Source organism: Xyrauchen texanus, chromosome 37, assembly GCF_025860055.1.
Source record: "Xyrauchen texanus isolate HMW12.3.18 chromosome 37, RBS_HiC_50CHRs, whole genome shotgun sequence".
NCBI lineage: Eukaryota > Metazoa > Chordata > Actinopteri > Cypriniformes > Catostomidae > Xyrauchen > Xyrauchen texanus.
In genome coordinates, this window is record NC_068312.1 from 13,149,737 (window position 1) to 13,168,758 (window position 19,022).

Consider the following 19,022-nt stretch of genomic DNA (forward strand, 5'->3'; position numbering starts at 1 on the left):
TCCTTGATGTTAAAATCAATCTTCTTTTTTTTTATATATATGATGTAAAATATTAACCATTATTTATTTGTGCTGAATATATGTCCAGAAAAACAGTAGCCAATTTTACATTAAAATTGTATAATTCTGTTTTCTAAATGATATGGATGTAGTGGGGACTTTTAACATGTTTAACATTGCCATGACTATGTGTGATAACATTGCCAATAATAATAATATAAAAATAAAGCACATTTTTGACATATGGAATGTAGGGCCATTAATACAAACTCCCTTTTATTGTAATAATTAACAAACACAATGTAAATCAATAAGTTCACATGATAAATAAGCATTATCTGAGAGGATCACAGAAATAAACTAAAAAATACTAAATATCAACTCAAAAATAAAATATAAAGAATAAATGATTAAACAATATGAGGCATTCAAGATGTTTTTACATTGTTTGAAATGGTTTCAACATCTCTTTTAAGAAACTGCTTGCTTTGTGTGACTGACAGCTTATGGTGGACTCCACAGTCCACAAAGTTTATGTAAATTATTCTCACATGATCTGTGTAATCACCATCAACTTCATGTGGGCTGTTTTTGCCACCATATTGCCACATGTTGATCAAGGCTTGTTGTAATTATTACATCAAACAAACAAACATGTTTTCGACTGACATAAATCTGATTGTTTAATGTAAATATATTACTTTGTCTGCATTTGAAATAAAACTAGTTCCTCTATAAAATACAGGAACGTGCACGTTGTTAAATGTATTGCGTAATTGTAGCGCCTATATGGCTCTAGTGAACGCACCCCTCTGCCTTTTCTTCTGAACTGTGATTGGATGAACAGGGAAAGGAGCTGACAAATGATCTTTAGAAAGCGGAATAAACAGGACCAGCTGTCTGGGGTTTTGGTCATATGATGCGCTGTTTTTCATTGCCTCTGCTAAATTAAGGAAGAAGAGTCCATTGAGTCGCTTTCACAGTGCTGTTATATTAACTGCCAATAAAAAAAAAGATACATTTTTAAGACAGTCCTGCGAAGGAGCGACATTTGCTTCATTTTGCAAACCAGGTAAAGAAATTATGTTTGTTTTTTGCAAGCAGGGACATTCAAAAGGGACGAGTGTAGGCATGAACTGCCTGAATGTCGATTTATCTTGTGAAGTTTTGTCGGACCGTTTGATTTAATTGTGGCGTGCAAGATGGTTTTGTAAATACGTGTAACCAATAACTATTCTAAACTTGCCCAGTTACAAAAAAATCATTTTCAAAATGAGACAGTTAGTAGAGTGTTAACTGCTCCTCGTAGTTGCTTCTTTTTCTCAACGCTTTTAGTGCAGTGAAGCGTCTAATATTAATGTAGCACGAAACACAAGCGAAGTCTCTTAAAGGCACAAGCGCTGAAACGCCACCGAGGGCTGTCACACTATTTGCCATTTGCGTGTAATCGGTGCGTTATAGAAATATCTGTAGAAATCAGTCTTTTTCTCGACATTATTGCCAAAACTTGTGGTAGGTTTTGTTCTTGGTACAAACTTGTGTAAGGCGGCTCTTGCACTGCACAGAAAAGGAAATAGCAAAAACGGATAATTTCACGCCATTGGTTGAGATGTGCAGAGAGACCCTCTAATACACGCCGGCCGCGGTTATTTTTATTTATTTATTTTCTGCCACAAAGACAAGATATTTCTTTTTTGTAGTGATACAAGTTAGGAAATGTTATGCGTGGTATAAAAATAAATCACCAAATTGACAAAAATATCACTGTGGTTACATAAAAAAAATGCTAACTCAGGTTAAAGGGATAGTTCACCCAAAAACGAAAATTCTTTAATCATTTACTCGCCCTCATGCCATCCCAGATGTGTATGACACTCTTTCATCATTTACTCACCCTCATACCATCCCAGATGTGTATGACTCCCTTTCATCATTTACTCACCCTCATACCATCCCAGATGTGTATGACTCCCTTTCATCATTTACTCACCCTCATACCATCCCAGATGTGTATGACTCCCTTTCATCATTTACTCACCCTCATACCATCCCAGATGTGTATGACTCCCTTTCATCATTTACTCACCCTCATACCATCCCAGATGTGTATGACTCCCTTCATCATTTACTCACCCTCATACCATCCCAGATGTGTATGACTCCTTTCATCATTTACTCACCCTCATACCATCCCAGATGTGTATGACTCCCTTTCATCATTTACTCACCCTCATACCATCCCAGATGTGTATGACTCCCTTTCATCATTTACTCACCCTCATACCATCCCAGATGTGTATGACTCCCTTCATCATTTACTCACCCTCATACCATCCCAGATGTGTATGACTCCCTTTCATCATTTACTCACCCTCATACCATCCCAGATGTGTATGACTCCCTTTCATCATTTACTCACCCTCATACCATCCCAGATGTGTATGACACTCTTTCATCATTTACTCACCCTCATACCATCCCAGATGTGTATGACTCTCATTCATCATTTACTCACCCTCATACCATCCCAGATGTGTATGACTCCCTTTCATCATTTACTCACCCTCATACCATCCCAGATGTGTATGACTCCCTTTCATCATTTACTCACCCTCATACCATCCCAGATGTGTATGACTCTTTCATCATTTACTCACCCTCATACCATCCCAGATATGTATGACACTCTTTCATCATTTACTCACCCTCATACCATCCCAGATGTGTATGACTCTTTCATCATTTACTCACCCTCATACCATCCCAGATGTGTATGACACTCTTTCATCATTTACTCACCCTCATACCATCCCAGATGTGTATGACTCTCTTTCATCATTTTCTCACCCTCATACCATCCCAGATGTGTATGACTCTCTTTCATCATTTACTCACCCTCATACCATCCCAGATGTGTATGACTCTCATTCATCATTTACTCACCCTCATACCATCCCAGATGTGTATGACTCTCTTTCATCATTTACTCACCCTCATACCATCCCAGATGTGTATGACTCTCTTTCATCATTTACTCACCCTCATACCATCCCAGATGTGTATGACTCTTTCATCATTTACTCACCCTCATACCATCCCAGATGTGTATGACTCTCATTCATCATTTACTCACCCTCATACCATCCCAGATGTGTATGACTCTTTCATCATTTACTCACCCTCATACCATCCCAGATGTGTATGACTCTCTTTCATCATTTACTCACCCTCATACCATCCCAGATGTGTATGACTCTCTCTCATCATTTACTCACCCTCATACCACCACAGATGTGTATGACTCCCTTTCATCATTTACTCACCCTCATACCATCCCAGATGTGTATGACTCTTTCATCATTTACTCACCCTCATACCATCCCAGATGTGTATGACACTCTCATCATTTACTCACCCTCATACCATCCCAGATGTGTATGACTCTTTCATCATTTACTCACCCTCATACCATCCCAGATGTGTATGACTCTTTCATCATTTACTCACCCTCATACCATTCCAGATGTGTATGACTCTCTTTCATCATTTACTCACCCTCATACCATCCCAGATGTGTATGACTCTCTTTCATCATTTTCTCACCCTCATACCATCCCAGATGTGTATGACTCTCTTTCATCATTTACTCACCCTCATACCATCCCAGATGTGTATGACTCTCATTCATCATTTACTCACCCTCATACCACCACAGATGTGTATGACTCCCTTTCATCATTTACTCACCCTCATACCATCCCAGATGTGTATGACTCCCTTTCATCATTTACTCACCCTCATACCATCCCAGATGTGTATGACTCTCTTTCATCATTTACTCACCCTCATACCATCCCAGATGTGTATGACTCTTTCATCATTTACTCACCCTCATACCATCCCAGATGTGTATGACTCTCTTTCATCATTTACTCACCCTCATACCATCCCAGATGTGTATGACTCTTTCATCATTTACTCACCCTCATACCATCCCAGATGTGTATGACTCTCATTCATCATTTACTCACCCTCATACCATCCCAGATGTGTATGACTCTTTCATCATTTACTCACCCTCATACCATCCCAGATGTGTATGACTCCCTTTCATCATTTACTCATCCTCATACCATCCCAGATGTGTATGACTCTCTTTCATCATTTACTCACCCTCATACCATCCCAGATGTGTATGACTCTCTTTCATCATTTACTCACCCTCATACCATCCCAGATGTGTATGACTCTCTCTCATCATTTACTCACCCTCATACCACCACAGATGTGTATGACTCCCTTTCATCATTTACTCATCCTCATACCATCCCAGATGTGTATGACTCTTTCATCATTTACTCACCCTCATACCATCCCAGATGTGTATGACACTCTCATCATTTACTCACCCTCATACCATCCCAGATGTGTATGACCACTAGAACAATTTTAGAAGAATGCATAAACATTTGTTGATATATATCTACATATTGATTAATATTAATGACCATAAAATAACTAACATATTAACACAGAATACGATGGTTTTCAAATAACATGAATGAATTATCATCCATTTTTCATGCACGCACTGTTTTGACAACACTTTACTGGGTGGGCGAGAATGCAGCCACAGGGTGCTGCAGCACCCTCTGCACTCCTACTTCCCGCTGCTATGGCTGAACATATATCTCAGCTCAGTAGGTCCATACAATGCAGATGAATGTTGGCCAGAACTTTGTAGCTTCAAAAAGCACACAAAGGTATCAGAAAAGTAATCCATAAAACTCCAGTGGTTTAATCCATGTCTTCAGAAAGGATATGATGGGTGTGGGTGAGAAACCGATATCAAGTCAATATTAAGTCGTTTTTTTTCCTTAAAAATAAAACGGGTTAATGAAGTTAAAAAAAATATATTGGTGAACTATTTCTTGAACTCTTTTCTTTGTTGCTTATTAATTATGCCTTAAGTTTAGGCTTTTGACAGACTATTGACTCTGTAGATAGATAAACATTGATTTGTGCACAAAACGCAAGGTCGATTTATTTTTATTTATTTTTTTTTTTAACCTAGCAGATTACCATGATGGTTGCTATATCTACATCCTGGAGTTTAAATCCTACCGTAAATCTAAACAACCATCATGCATGACCCTAAACACACACTTTGTTTTGTAGGAACAATGATCGCAGCCCTGCTGGAACAATATCGAGAGAGAATTCGGACTGAGTTGGACAGAGTTGTGGATTTCTGGCTGAAATATTCCCATGACAAACATTACGGGTGAAACGATTCACATTTTTAATTAATGTCCTTTGCAGCTTCCCTTCAAAGATCTTCTAAATGTCTAATTGGATGTTGAAATAATGTTTAATGTTGTGAGCCTGAATGATGAACATACTGCACTTGAATGAAACACCCCATGAATGAAACACAGTCAAGCACTCACCACATTTTTAAATGATGTACTCAAAGTGGGTGTTATCAGCAGTGGAGTGGAGGGAGAAGGGGGAATGAACTCAACAACCATTGTCTGATCCAGTCACTCAGCTTTGTCAATAATGCAGTTAACGGCATCAAGGATTCCCACAATTACTAGTAACAAATAAAATGCACAAATAAAATATTCTGTTTTGCAAGCTCTCAATACATTACACACAATCACACTGGTCATTTTAGATCTGTAATTTTTACCTAAATAATTGCCAAGCCATGTCCGCTGTATTGAAAATATGTCTGGGGCGCTTGAGAGTTTGAAGCACTGGGCATATGCAGGGCAACCACACACTGTCACATATGACAACATTAATTATGTGGTTCTGCCATGATGACAAACTCTGTATATACTGTGTATGTGTGCTACATCGCTAAGAACACAATGAAAAAAAATATCATATTAGAATATTTATTTGACATGTGTATTGAACATTATGCACTTTTTTTAATTTCTTGACTTTAGTGGTTTTTTTAACTGCCTTGGAAAAGACGGAGAGGTCTATGATGAGCTGAAATATGTGTGGTTACAGGGAAGACAGGTTAGTACTTTACAAGTTATATAACACAGTTTATCATCAGCCACGCACCGTTTAACAATTGTTATTCACGAAGAGCAATGTTAAATTTGAGATGGTGTCTGATGATAAAATAAATCCGTTACTGATCCTCAAGGTATGGATGTACAGCAGATTGTATCGTACAATGGAGAGATTTCGTAGACCTGAGATTCTCGAGGCTGCTAAATCAGGTATGTATTTATTTATTTTTTGTATGCATTAAAAGTGCCACATAAATTGCATGAACATCACTGCATCTGAACCACACAACTAGATATGTAATCATAATAAGATATGCAGAGACCCTGTTACACCAGAGAGTTTTACATTTCAGGTGGGGCATTTCTGCAAAAGTTTGCTCGAGTTCAGTCTTCCAGCGGTCCGGGGAAATGTGCATTCTGTCTGACCAGGGATGGACGAGCTGTAAAGGTTCAAAGGACGATTTTCAGCGAGTGTTTTTATGTTATGGCCATGGATGAATTGTCCAGGATTACACAAGACAAAGAGATGCAGGTAAAACTAGAGTCAAAATATTACTAAGTTATTAATTTGGCGAGAATGAATGTGAAAGAATCTGTGTAGCATTAACTATCACTAATGTGCCAGATAGGTTGTACTTTGTCTGAGAATTATCAAAAAGTTACTAGTTTTCAAAGTCTATGCTAAAAAAAAATCATAATATATATATACAGGTGAAACTCGAAAAATTAGAATATCGTGCAAAAGTTCATTAATTTCAGTAATTCAACTTAAAAGGTGAAACTAATATATTATATAGACTCATTACAAGCAAAGTAAGATATTTCAAGCCTTTATTTGATATAATTTTGATGATTATGGCTTACAGCTTATGAAAACCCCAAATTCAGAATCTCAGAAAATTAGAATATTGTGAAAAGGTTCAGTATTGTAGGCTCAAAGTGTCACACTCTAATCAGCTAAACACCTGCAAAGGGTTCCTGAGCCTTTAAATGGTCTCTCAGTCTGGTTCAGTTGAATTCACAATCATGGGGAAGACTGCTGACCTGACAGTTGTGCAGAAAACCATCATTGACACCCTCCACAAGGAGGGAAAGCCTCAAAAGGTAATTGCAAAAGAAGTTGGATGTTCTCAAAGTGCTGTGTCAAAGCACATTAATAGAAAGTTAAGTGGAAGGGAAAAGTGTGGAAGAAAAAGGTGCACAAGCAGCAGGGATGACCGTAGCCTGGAGAGGATTGTCAGGAAAAGGCCATTCAAATGTGTGGGGAGCTTCACAAGGAGTGGACTGAGGCTGGAGTTACTGCATCAAGAGCCACCACACACAGACGGGTCCTGGACATGGGCTTCAAATGTCAAACGTCTTACCTGGGCTAAAGAAAAAAAGAACTGGTCTGTTGCTCAGTGGTCCAAAGTCCTCTTTTCTGATGAGAGCAAATTTTGCATCTCATTTGGAAACCAAGGTCCCAGAGTCTGGAGGAAGAATGGAGAGGCACACAATCCAAGATGCTTGAAGTCCAGTGTGAAGTTTCCACAGTCTGTGTTGGTTTGGGGAGCCATGTCATCAGCTGGTGTTGGTCCACTGTGCTTTATTAAGTCCAGAGTCAACGCAGCCGTCTACCGGGACATTTTAGAGCACTTCATGCTTCCTTCAGCAGACAAGCTTTATGGAGATGCTGACTTCATTTTCCAGCAGGACTTGGCACCTGCCCACACTGCCAAAAGTACAAAAACCTGGTTCAATGACCATGGTATTACTGTGCTTGATTGGCCAGCAAACTCGCTTGACCTGAACCCCATAGAGAATCTATGGGGCATTGCCAAGAGAAAGATGAGAGACATGAGACCAAACAATGCAGAAGAGCTGAAGGCCGCTATTGAAGCATCTTGGTCTTCCATAACACCTCAGCAGTGCCACAGGCTGATAGCATCCATGCCACGCCGCATTGAGGCAGTAATTAATGCAAAAGGGGCCCAAACCAAGTACTGAGTACATATGCATGATTATACTTTTCAGAGGGCCGACATTTCTGTATTTAAAATCCTTTTTTATTGATTTCATGTAATATTCTAATTTTCTGAGATTCTGAATTTGGGGTTTTCATAAGCTGTAAGCCATAATCATCAAAATTATATCAAATAAAGGCTTGAAATATCTTACTTTGCTTGTAATGAGTCTATATAATATATATTAGTTTCACCTTTTAAGTTGAATTACTGAAATTAATGAACTTTTGCACGATATTCTAATTTTTCGAGTTTCACCTGTGTGTGTGTGTGTGTGTGTGTGTGTGTGTGTATATATATATTGTGTGTCTTCACCTCTGATTTATATTTCCAATTTAGTTTATATTTTTGCTTCTTAATTGTCAGTGATTGCATGGTCAGGTGTCAGACAGTAAGGGGTTTTGTCATGTTTGTTTCTCCACAGGCAGATGCGGAGAGCATGATGGATCAGTTGGTGCACTGGGTCCGTATCGATTCATCAGACCTCGGTCGTCCTCAGCTTTCTGGTGATCTGCCCGTCAACAGCATGGCAGTTCCCATGATGCTCCTGTGCCTGGTGGATCAGCTGACAGAAGGTAGAACTGAGATTGCAGAGAAGTACAAAGAGCTGAGCGACTGGTGTGTGGAGCAGATACTACTGCATATACAGGTGAGCAAATACTTTGTGCTCGTATTGTAAGCAAGCATGAATTACGTGTAACTTTCACGTAAGCTTAATCAAACTGAACATGATAGAAATAGTCATAGAAATTCTGAAGTGGTGATAACAACAAATCATCCATCACTTTTATAAATGTCTTTCTTCTCAGAGAGATGGAAAAGCCATTTTGGAAAATGTCACATTGGATGGAAAGGAATTACCTGGCTGTCAAGGGCGAGTGCAGAACCCTGGTAACTGATAATTACAAAATCAAATGAAGCCTAAACTGCACACCTAAACTATGGAGCCCCTTAGAAGACAGGGTAGGATTTTTGTTTCCTGAAATATATTGGCTGGCCCTCAAATAAGTTGAGTGCCCTCGCAATAGTTTGCTTTCCCCGCAATAAACAAGGTTTAACAAAAGTAACCATATTTTAACCATCATATTTGTAGTGAAAACGTAGTAATATTACTGGAAAGTGAAAACTATTGTTTTGAAACTCTTTGTGGTTACTATGGTTTTACTAAAAATATGGAGTAAAATCACATTAACCACAAGATCCATGGTTAATCTATATATAAAAAAAAAAACATGCCCCAATTACATGCCCTTCTAAGGGGCTTTGTACTAAAAATAAAGAGATTTAAACTATGTAACCGCTGGTGGGTCCACACGGCTATATAGTGAAAAAAGTTTATGTTAACACTTTTGCCTTTGTTACATAAAACAACAAAATAGAGACCTGAAAACATTTGTCACAAATTAGCCCCCTCTAGAGGTAATGGGGTAGTAATATTAGTTTAATGTAAAAGTCTTCCACATAGGACTTAGACAAGTCATACATCAAATGGAAGCACTCATTTTCAAGAATGTGACTACAGTTTATTTTGTTGCTGTAATAACACGATTTAAAAAATGACCACAAAGTAAAATATGATGTAAGACATCAAATACTATTGGCTTATTTATGCGCTGATCATTGCTGCTGAAAGGCCCTAGAAGCCAAAAACATTTTATCTGCTCTTACCCATTTTTCTAAAATATGAGCCTTTTTTAACTTGTCTGTGAGCTTGGTAAATTGATGGTAAAATTTCAAATGTCATCACAAAGGCGAGGATTTCAGCTTTCTTATGACACTTAGATTGAGCTTCTAGTCCAAGATATTAGATGAAACATGGGTGGTGCGTGAACTGAAAATTAGACTGAATATCTATGGACGAGCACATCTGTGAGGGCTGAAATGCAATACAGCGCCACCTACATTTCAGATCTGTATATTGTGATGGGATAATAGAGGAAATAATATTTTTCTACTACTTACTGCCATCTAGTGGAATTAATTGACTTTTTATTTTTATTTTTAATCATCCCAAAAATGCACGAGTTTAAGGGAACCTGATCAGATTGTTTTTGACATCTCACTTAAGGTCATGCTTTGGAAGCTGGCTGGTTTTTGCTCCAGTATGCACATGCGAAAGGAGACACACAACTTGAGAAGACTGCAGTGGAAAAGTTCATGGAGGTTCCGTTCCACACTGGATGGGACAAACAACATGGAGGCCTTTTCTACTTCCTGGATGTAGATGGACATTGTCCGACTCAGGTTAGATTACATCTGTTTTATTGTCATTAAGGGTGACAAAAGGACAAATATATCTATGTAGAATCTACTTTTAAAATAATTCAAAAACCATGTGTAAAGAATGTGTATTTTTAATTGTGACTGTTTTTAATTGTATACATTTCTTTATTGTATACACAGTTAGAATGGAATATGAAGTTGTGGTGGCCTCACTGTGAAGCTCTGATCGCATACCTGATGGCCTACAGTCACAGCAGAAAGCCCATGCTAATGGACCGATTCAAGCAGATCTATGACTACACTTTCTGTCATGTAAGATGTATTCTGTATTTGAGACACCAAACAATACTTATGAACTGGTATATCACATATGTGAATGTAGCAGCAACATTTCCATTGTTGTTTTTCACAAAGGATCATAAATGCTGTATGCTTAATGATTTAGTGTTCTGGAGTACTTCAGATATGTCTATAGCCTTCAGGTTAAGATCAGCTTCAGTATTTGTATACATACAGTAAATGTATGTAGTAGCAATGAGATGAATAGCACTAAGTTGAGATCCCACACAGTTTATCCTTTGCTTTAGTTTTCTGATGAGGAGCATGGTGAATGGTTTGGATATCTGAGCTGTCAGGGAGAAGTTGTGTTGGACTTCAAAGGAGGACCCTACAAAGGTAGTAGTTACAGAAAATGGCTTTAACCACCAAGCTTCACATTAGCTTTCACATAGTTTGTTGTTGTGTGATCATTCATAACCAATATTAATCTGTAATTGACCAGTCATTCTTCAGCTCCAGTAAATATTTGGCTAATTATGTACACTAATTTAGATTTTCTGGAAATAATGTATATTTGAATAATCTGATGTGTTTAGGGTTCTTTCATGTTCCACGGTGTCTCTACATGTGCGAGAAGCTTCTGGATGGTCTTCTTCAGGAACATGGTTCTTGAACCTTACCGCTTATTGATATTTCACAGCTATGCACTCCATAGCCCAGACTTCATGAAATTTTTATGGAAGTCCTTCTGTTTAATTGGTCAGTTTTAAATATCAATTGAGATTTATAGATTGTTTTATCACCTCCATTTCACCAAATGTTATTTTAGTTAAGATTACAGCTGCTTTGACTGGAAACTGTTGAAAACATCCATGAAATTCAAACCCCAAGTTATGTTCAAGTGTTCGATTCTGAGTTCATGTTTTGTCTCTCAAAATCAGTATTGATATTTCTGTTTAAGTTATGATTTTAAAAGCTGTTTATCAACAATGTGAATGGGAAAAGGGACCACAGATTTTTTTTTAAGTATTCAAGAATGTAATAAGAAAAGGAAATATTTAGTTGAAGAATTAAATGTATTACTATTTGGCAAGTTAATCTCTCCATATGGCTTTCAACTAAATGGCTTCAAGTGAACCCCCTACATACAGTTTCACATGGTTACTTTTGATTCAAACAACAGTGCTTCATGCATGTCTGGGAGCAAATAACAGCAGCAATGATTTTAATAATAATGAAAATAATAAATTAAAACCACTCAATGATGACTGTGCTAACCTTTTGAAAGTGCCTTATTTTGCCTGTTGCAAGCTATGTTTGACAAACTCATGTAATTAAATGCACATTCCAACCACTTATCAAAGATATGAAATCTATTTTAGAAATGTTCTTTGTGCTTTTATTGCAGTTGCTCAGTTTTATCAGTATAAATGTAAACTGTACAATAAATATAAAACAATGTATTAAGTATTTGTGTGCTTCCATGATCATTGATGGCAACCTGGTACTGCACTTGTTATTTAGCTGGTGCTTTATGGAAAGTTGACTATAGTCCACAAAGACATTAGGTTGCTCAAGAGCAGAGCTAAAGTGTGCAGTCCCTTTCTTAATGGCTCACTGGTGAGAATCTCTGCAACTCAACACCCTACTACCTGAAATCAAACCTTCCTTTCATCAGTCCAGACTGCGAACTGCTGAGCTACCTTATATTAAATTTGTCCCAGTCAAACAGATCAACAATGTGACCACACAGACGGCTTCCTAAAACAATTCTAAACTTTTATTTTCTAACAAGAGTGGAAAGAAACAAAGGCAACATTGAAATAAAAAGGTTTATACACAAACTCACGACAATGCGTGTCAGCAATAATAATAATAGAATTATTAGAACCCCAGCAACAAAATATGGAGATAAAGTGAGGTTTTGTACAGTTCTGTGGAGAGGGAATGGGGTACATAGCAAATAGCTTAACAAAAGAGCCAACAGAAGCGCTGAAAGAAAATGACAATGAATAAAGCAAAACTCAGAGGAGGAAAAGAGAAAGGACTATGCAGTAACCTATCTTAGGAAAGTAGCACCAGAACGTAAATGCCTTTGTTTTTTCCAACACGCTTTCAAAATATTGTACTAGTTTATTCACAATGTCGAGTCTCCATGAACAAAACACGACTCCGTACAAAAGAATACAAGTATTATCATGGCAGTAAAGCCAATTTTCTGTCAAACGTCCCCTTTCTCAGGCCGTCAAATGTGTGTGTGTGTGTGTATACCTGGACAAGTCGTATTTTGCAGCACATGGCATTTGACTGTGATAAGCACAGTTTGGTACATAAACTGTTACAACAGACATCTTTCACCACAGGGCAAATCAAATTTTATCCCTATTCAAAGAGAACAGAGATTTGTGCCCTGCACAAGTGCACCATTCAATATTATGGGTGTAAAGAGGCAAAGAAAAAAACAAAAACACATGGAGGAGTGCAGTTTAGTATGAAGGTGGGAGCCCCATTTGATAGGTTGAAAAGTTGAGTTAATGTTTGAGCTTATTAAGTGGGGAGGATGAGTCAAATGCCCTGCATTTGTCTGTGTGTCACTCAACAGCTTCAGGACACAAACACAACAACTGCAAGAGACTCAACAGCTTCATCACAACACCTGCAAGAGAGAAGAGGGAGTGTTTGTATCTGATCATCAGCATTTGATAACATTTTCACAAGCAAAATGTGGTTAAGCTTGGCAACAGTGTGAAGAATAAAATTAAATTGTAGTAAGCCATGTTAAACAAAGAATTAAGGACCAAGCAGAAGCTTCAGCCAACCAACGTGCAAGTGGTAATCCTACTTTGGCTAGCGTTCACTTATCTGCCTTTGAGCAAATCAATTAGGACAACTGGTAAAACATTACATCACCCAATTAATTATCATGAGCCAAGGTTTGTCATTTGTCCCACTACTTTTCATATGGGTTGAGAGATGGAGTACCTCTGTGTGGATCTGTAGGGATATGTGATTGACGGGTCTTGTTTTCTTGCATTCTGAAGCTTCTGTGGATTTCGGCTCGCCATCAATTTTCTGGCTCTTTCTCTTCCTTTTGGAGTCCTTTGACTTGTTGCCACGACCTGAGCTGCTCTGCTCCTGCAATTCAATCTGCCGCATGCACAAACACAAAATGAGTCAAATTGGATTATGGAGGGGCCCATACAAGGGCAGCAATAGCCATTCCTGCTGTTTTTAGTGACGATATACATGTATATACACCACCCATCAAAAGTTCATGTTCACTTTATTGTTCTAATTTCTTTCCCCCTCACATATTAGAACTAAAGTCATCATAACTATGGAATAACAGAAATGGAACTATAGGAATCATGTTGTCACTAAAAAAATCTAAAACAAATCAAAACGATGTTATATTTTAGCATCTTCAAAAGTTGTCACCCATTGCCTAGAATTTGCAGAAATGTACTCTTGACATTTTCTCAACCAACTTCAAGGTATCACCAGGCATCCCCCAGGGATGCTTTTTAAGAGTTTCCATCTATGCTGGGCACTATACTCCCATCTATGCTTTTCTTTATTAGTCGGTCCAAATCATCCATTAAAAAACAAATTAAAAAAATTATCAAATGAATATGTTGGCACAATTATATGTGTCTACAAAACTAATTTCAAACATTGAAGCATACACCTTCAGATCAAAAGACATTTTAAGAGCAAGAGAAACATTTCCATCAAGTGACCCCAAACTTTTGAATGGCAGCGTAAGTCAGAAGTTTACATACACCTTAGCCAAATAAATTTAAACTAAACTTCACAATTTCTGATATTCAATCATAGAAAGCATTCTCTGTCTTAGGTCAGTCAGGATCACTACTTTATTTTAAGAATGTTAAATGTCAGAATAATAGTTTTATTATTTATTTCAGCTTTTCTTTCATCACATTCCCAGTGGGTGAGAAGTTTACATACACTTTGTTAGTATTTGGTAGCATTGCCTAATTGTTTAACTTGGGTCGAATGTTTTGGGTAGCTTTCCACAAGCTTCTCACAATAAGTTGCCGGACGTTTTGCCCATTCCTGCAGACAGAACTGGTGTAACTGAGTCAGGTTTGTAGGCCTCCTTGCTCGCACATGCTTTTTCAGTTTCTCTCACTTGCAAACTGTAGTCTGGCTTTTTTATTGCAGTTTTTGGTGCAGCGACTTCTTCCTCGCTGAGCAGCATTTCAGGTTATGTCGGAGGAATTTATTTATTGTGGATATAGATACTTGTCTATCGGTTTCCTCAATTATCTTCACAAGATCCTTTACTTTTGTTCTGGGATTGATTTGCAATTTTTGTACCAAATTCCATTTATCTCTAGGAGACAGAATTTTCTTTCAGAGCAGTATGATGGCTGCGAGGTCCCACGGTGTTTATACTCAAGTACTACTGTTTGTACAGATGAATGTGGTACCTTTCAGGTGTTTGGAAATTGCTCCAAAGGATGAACCAGACTTATGGAGGTCCACAATTTGTTTTCTGAGGTCTTGACTGATTTCTTTTGATTTTCCCTTGATATCAAGCAAAGAGGCTCTGAGCTTGAAGGTGGGCCTCAAAATACACCCACAGGTACACCTCCAATTGACTACAATTAGCCTATCAGAAGCTAATTGGCTAATTGCTAAAGGCTTGAGATATTATTCTGGAATTTTATAAGATGCTTAAAAGGCACAGTTAACTTGGTGTATGTAAATATAAAAGTGAAACAATCTGTCTGTAAATAATAGTTGGAAAAATGACTTGTCACACAAAAAGGTGTCCTAAACGACTCGCAAAACTATAGTTTGCTAATATTAAATCTGGAGTGGTTATAAAAGATTTTGACATCCTAAGTGTATGTTAACTTCCAACTTCAACTGTAGATAGATAGATAGATATTCTGATTTAAATATATTGCATTATTGTGGCAAATAAGTAAAGCATTAAAAATACAACACAAAAAGGCATTAGAAATCAATGTTTTTTGTTTTATTAGTAATCATTGAAAAGGCCCACAATCGACAGCAATCCTTTTTGCAACTGAGTTGGTCAATCTATCATGTTCTCCTAGGACACATTCTTGCATATTGTCTATGCTATTTTTAATTGTTGGTTTATATACATGCGCATCAGATGGCTGTTTTGAGCGTTTCACTGGTTTCAGCACTGTTATTACCACATTTTTTGGACACTGTCAAGTTAAATGTAGTTGAAAATTTAAAAATCACATCTCGAGAGCCCTGCATTTTGTTGTGCTTTCGGCCAGTTGTCAAGAACGTGTTGGGTGACCGACTGACTCATTTTGTGGCTGCGCTGCTTGTGAGGTTTGTTGAGGCATGCTGACTGCCCCTGCATACATGACTTGTAGCAACACACAGTTGCATGAACTTCAAACTTGAAATGTTTAGATGTTAGGAAACCACATATTTTTATTACAGAATTTATGTACAGGTCAGGGGGCATGATTTTTTTTTTTACTATTTTTTTTATAAAATTAAACCGATACCCCTACTATTTTGCGACACGAGAAAACAGCATCTTAGCACTATTTCAAGAGATTATCAACTAACTAGAAGGATCATGAAACCTTATTTGTAATATGGCAACCGTAAACTCTTCTACCCTCACCTTTATTAGCGTGTGCAGGGCATCTTGAGGTGGCTGTGATGCCGCCTGTAGGATCCGGTAAATGGTGTGTGTCTGATCGAGCATGACCTCCAGCAGGTCTCCCTCTAGCTGAAGCTCCTCCAACTGTGTTCTGGTGGATGGGGTCAGCTCGATCACCGGCCCTTTAAGACATGGCACTAACGACAGCAGAGACTCCAGCCCTGACAAGAGAGAACAGCCAAGGATAGAAAACCAGTTTATAAAGAGCATTTTCAATTTTAAACAGCTTAATTACAACTCAAATTAGGGAGGCTGATCAATGACAGAAGGAACAAACCGGTAACATCATGAGGACTTTGTGTTCTTGTGATACCATTCTCACAGCCAGACTGCACAGGAAGAAAAAAATTACTTGTTACAAAAGCAAGCAAACCATCATGAAATGTACAAAATACTTGGTCTCCCATTTAATAAGCTGCCTTTGTAAATTAGCTCTGTTCCAAAACCTAGTGAGCCCTTTTTAAGGCATTAAAACTACGCTCCTGATGCAAAGGCTGTTCTAAAAGGTCAGTATTAATACAAAATAATTCCACAATATTTAAACGTGATGTGTTTTTTTAGTATTAGTAGGGATGCACCGGAATTTCGTCTGCTGAAGATTTTGGGCCGAAAATGGCTTAAAATGCTATTTTTGGGTTTCGGCCAATAGAGAGAAAAAACTATAATAAATGCAGAAAATCTTAGCTGAAAATTCTCTTAAAAATTAATTTCAATAATTATTTTCAATAATTTTCACCAAAAATGAAAATTCTCTCATCATGTACTCACCCTCAAGCCATCCCAGATGTGTTTTTTTTTCGTTCATCAGCAGAACATAAAGATTTTTAGAACAATATGAAATCTCTGTAGGTCCATACAATGCAGCTGAATGGTGATCAGACCTTTGTAACTCCAAAGATCACATAAAGGAAACATAAAAAGTAATCTATGAGACTTCAGTGTTTAAATCCATGTCTTTAGAAGTTAAATGATAGGTGTGGGTGAGAAACAAAACATTATTTATGTCCTTTTTCTGATGTGAAAGTGAAACTAAACAGGGTCCACATGTGACTTTCAGATGTAAAAGTGAAAATTTATATTTATTGTAAAAAAGGACTTACATTTTGATCTGTTTCTCACCCACACCTATTATATCACTTCTGAAAATATAGATTTAACCACTGGAGTCTGGAGGATTACTTTTGTTTCCACTATGTGATTTTTGGAGCTACAAAAAGGTCTGATCACCATTCACTTGCATTGTATGGACCTACAGAAGCTAAATATTCTTCTAAAAATATTTGTGTTCTGCTGAAGAACGAACATCTGGGACGGCATGATGGTGAGTAAATGATGCAAACTTCTGGTGAACTATCCTTTTAAGATTTTACTTTCACATTTCAAACTCTAATGGAATCAACTGTGGAGTTAAGTCGCCTGTGCGCTTCACATAAGAAGCACTACATGTCAGGATTCCCAAACTTTTTGACAAATTTCCATTGCTTTTCCAGTCATTCATGATTTCTGGTTTTTAAAAATGACTTGAACCATTCAAATTGATCTGTGAACACCATTTTAAAATTCACTGACATATACAGGTTTTCCATGACCGTACGTGAGCTGCACATAGTTGCTGCTTATGTAGAGAGTTCCAAATCAGTCACTTATGAGATCCATTTCAGATAGTTTGCCATGTTAGAAGGCAGCTGCCTATCTAGGCAGCTCACTACGGTTTAGAACAGAACGGTTGTTTTGCAGGCTTCTCCCTCACTATACAAACACTGCACCTCCTCACCTGTGTACCATTTTCAGTCTTCTCTTCACTTTTTTTAGGAGAGTTTGGATCCTCCGTCAGATCAATAACACCATCTTCTGTTTCCTCTGAGTCAGACAGCACAATTACAGTATCGCCATTCCATTTCTTTTTGTCCTTGTGTTCTTCCTCTTTTATACTCTGCATTTCCTCTTTTAATTGTTCCAGTCTCTCTAGCGCCCCCTGCACTTCTGGAGTGTCCAGTGCCTGTTTGGCTCGGCCCTGCCAGTTGATGGCTCTTTCTGTTAAACACTGTAACGCCTCTCCCTCTGGCAGCCGTACAGGTAATCTCTGCAGCGCCACCAATAATGCTAGAATAGTTTCCAGCCGTGGCCGCCGGGACCGTTGGCAGCGCGGACAAAGGAAACGTGTGTTCCAGTCCCACCAGCAAAGGGGTTTGGTTAGATGAGTGTCAGAAGAGCCCAGCAGTGGTGGAAAGGGTACACACTCTCCGTGGAACCAGTCTTTGCACAGGTGGCACCGATGAAGCAAGGGGCGGGGCAGGCCACCACACATACACACTGCTTGGCTTGATGCAAGAGAAGGAGAGGAGCTTCCATTCTGCAGCTTGGGGCCCGCTGAGTTGAGGGGCGTTTCGTTCTGGTCATCCCCCTTTCCTTTTTCCAGGCCCGGTTTAGCTAAATTGACCTGCTGCAAGCGGAGGAGGGCCTCTTTCTCCAGACGCTCTCCCTCTTTGAATGTAGTCACCTTGTGGAGAGAAAATAAGCCACATAAACTTGCAAAATAAAAAAAACAGGGCACAGAGTTTGACATATCAGAAACAAAATGCTAATAAGTCCACACACCGTGACAAGCTGATGAACACATTAAACATTACACAGTTCAGTCTGCATAAACTCACAATAGCCCCTGGGTCTCGGAGGTCCTGAGCAGTGAGGCCTAACACATTGACGTCAGAGTCTGATACTGTGCCCAACAAGTTCTCCTCTCGCTTCTTGCTTTTCTCCACACAAGGACACAACACCTGCAAACAAAGAGAAACA

At 38.3% G+C, this 19,022-nt stretch overlaps 2 protein-coding genes across 2 annotated transcripts in view; one reads left to right on the forward strand and one right to left on the reverse strand.

Moving 5' to 3' along the window:
• Nucleotides 1-907: 907 nt before the first annotated feature.
• Nucleotides 908-11,842, forward strand: renbp (renin binding protein). Its single transcript, XM_052108223.1, has 11 exons — nt 908-1,072; nt 5,179-5,284; nt 5,961-6,036; nt 6,170-6,245; nt 6,389-6,567; nt 8,463-8,687; nt 8,848-8,929; nt 10,107-10,282; nt 10,442-10,573; nt 10,849-10,936; nt 11,137-11,842. The coding sequence occupies exons 2-11, from the start codon at nt 5,184-5,186 to the stop codon at nt 11,211-11,213; spliced, it is 1,212 nt and encodes a 403-aa protein (XP_051964183.1). The 5' UTR covers nt 908-1,072; nt 5,179-5,183; the 3' UTR covers nt 11,214-11,842.
• A 186-nt stretch (nt 11,843-12,028) lies between these two features.
• Nucleotides 12,029-19,022, reverse strand: part of LOC127630611 (lysine-specific demethylase 5C-like) — a 39,042-nt gene continuing 32,048 nt past the window's right edge. Inside the window, 6 exon segments of the mRNA XM_052108222.1 lie at nt 12,029-13,196; nt 13,523-13,687; nt 16,188-16,387; nt 16,504-16,555; nt 18,001-18,726; nt 18,881-19,003. Of these exon segments, the coding sequence (XP_051964182.1) occupies nt 13,188-13,196; nt 13,523-13,687; nt 16,188-16,387; nt 16,504-16,555; nt 18,001-18,726; nt 18,881-19,003 (1,275 nt within the window). The 3' untranslated portion in view covers nt 12,029-13,187.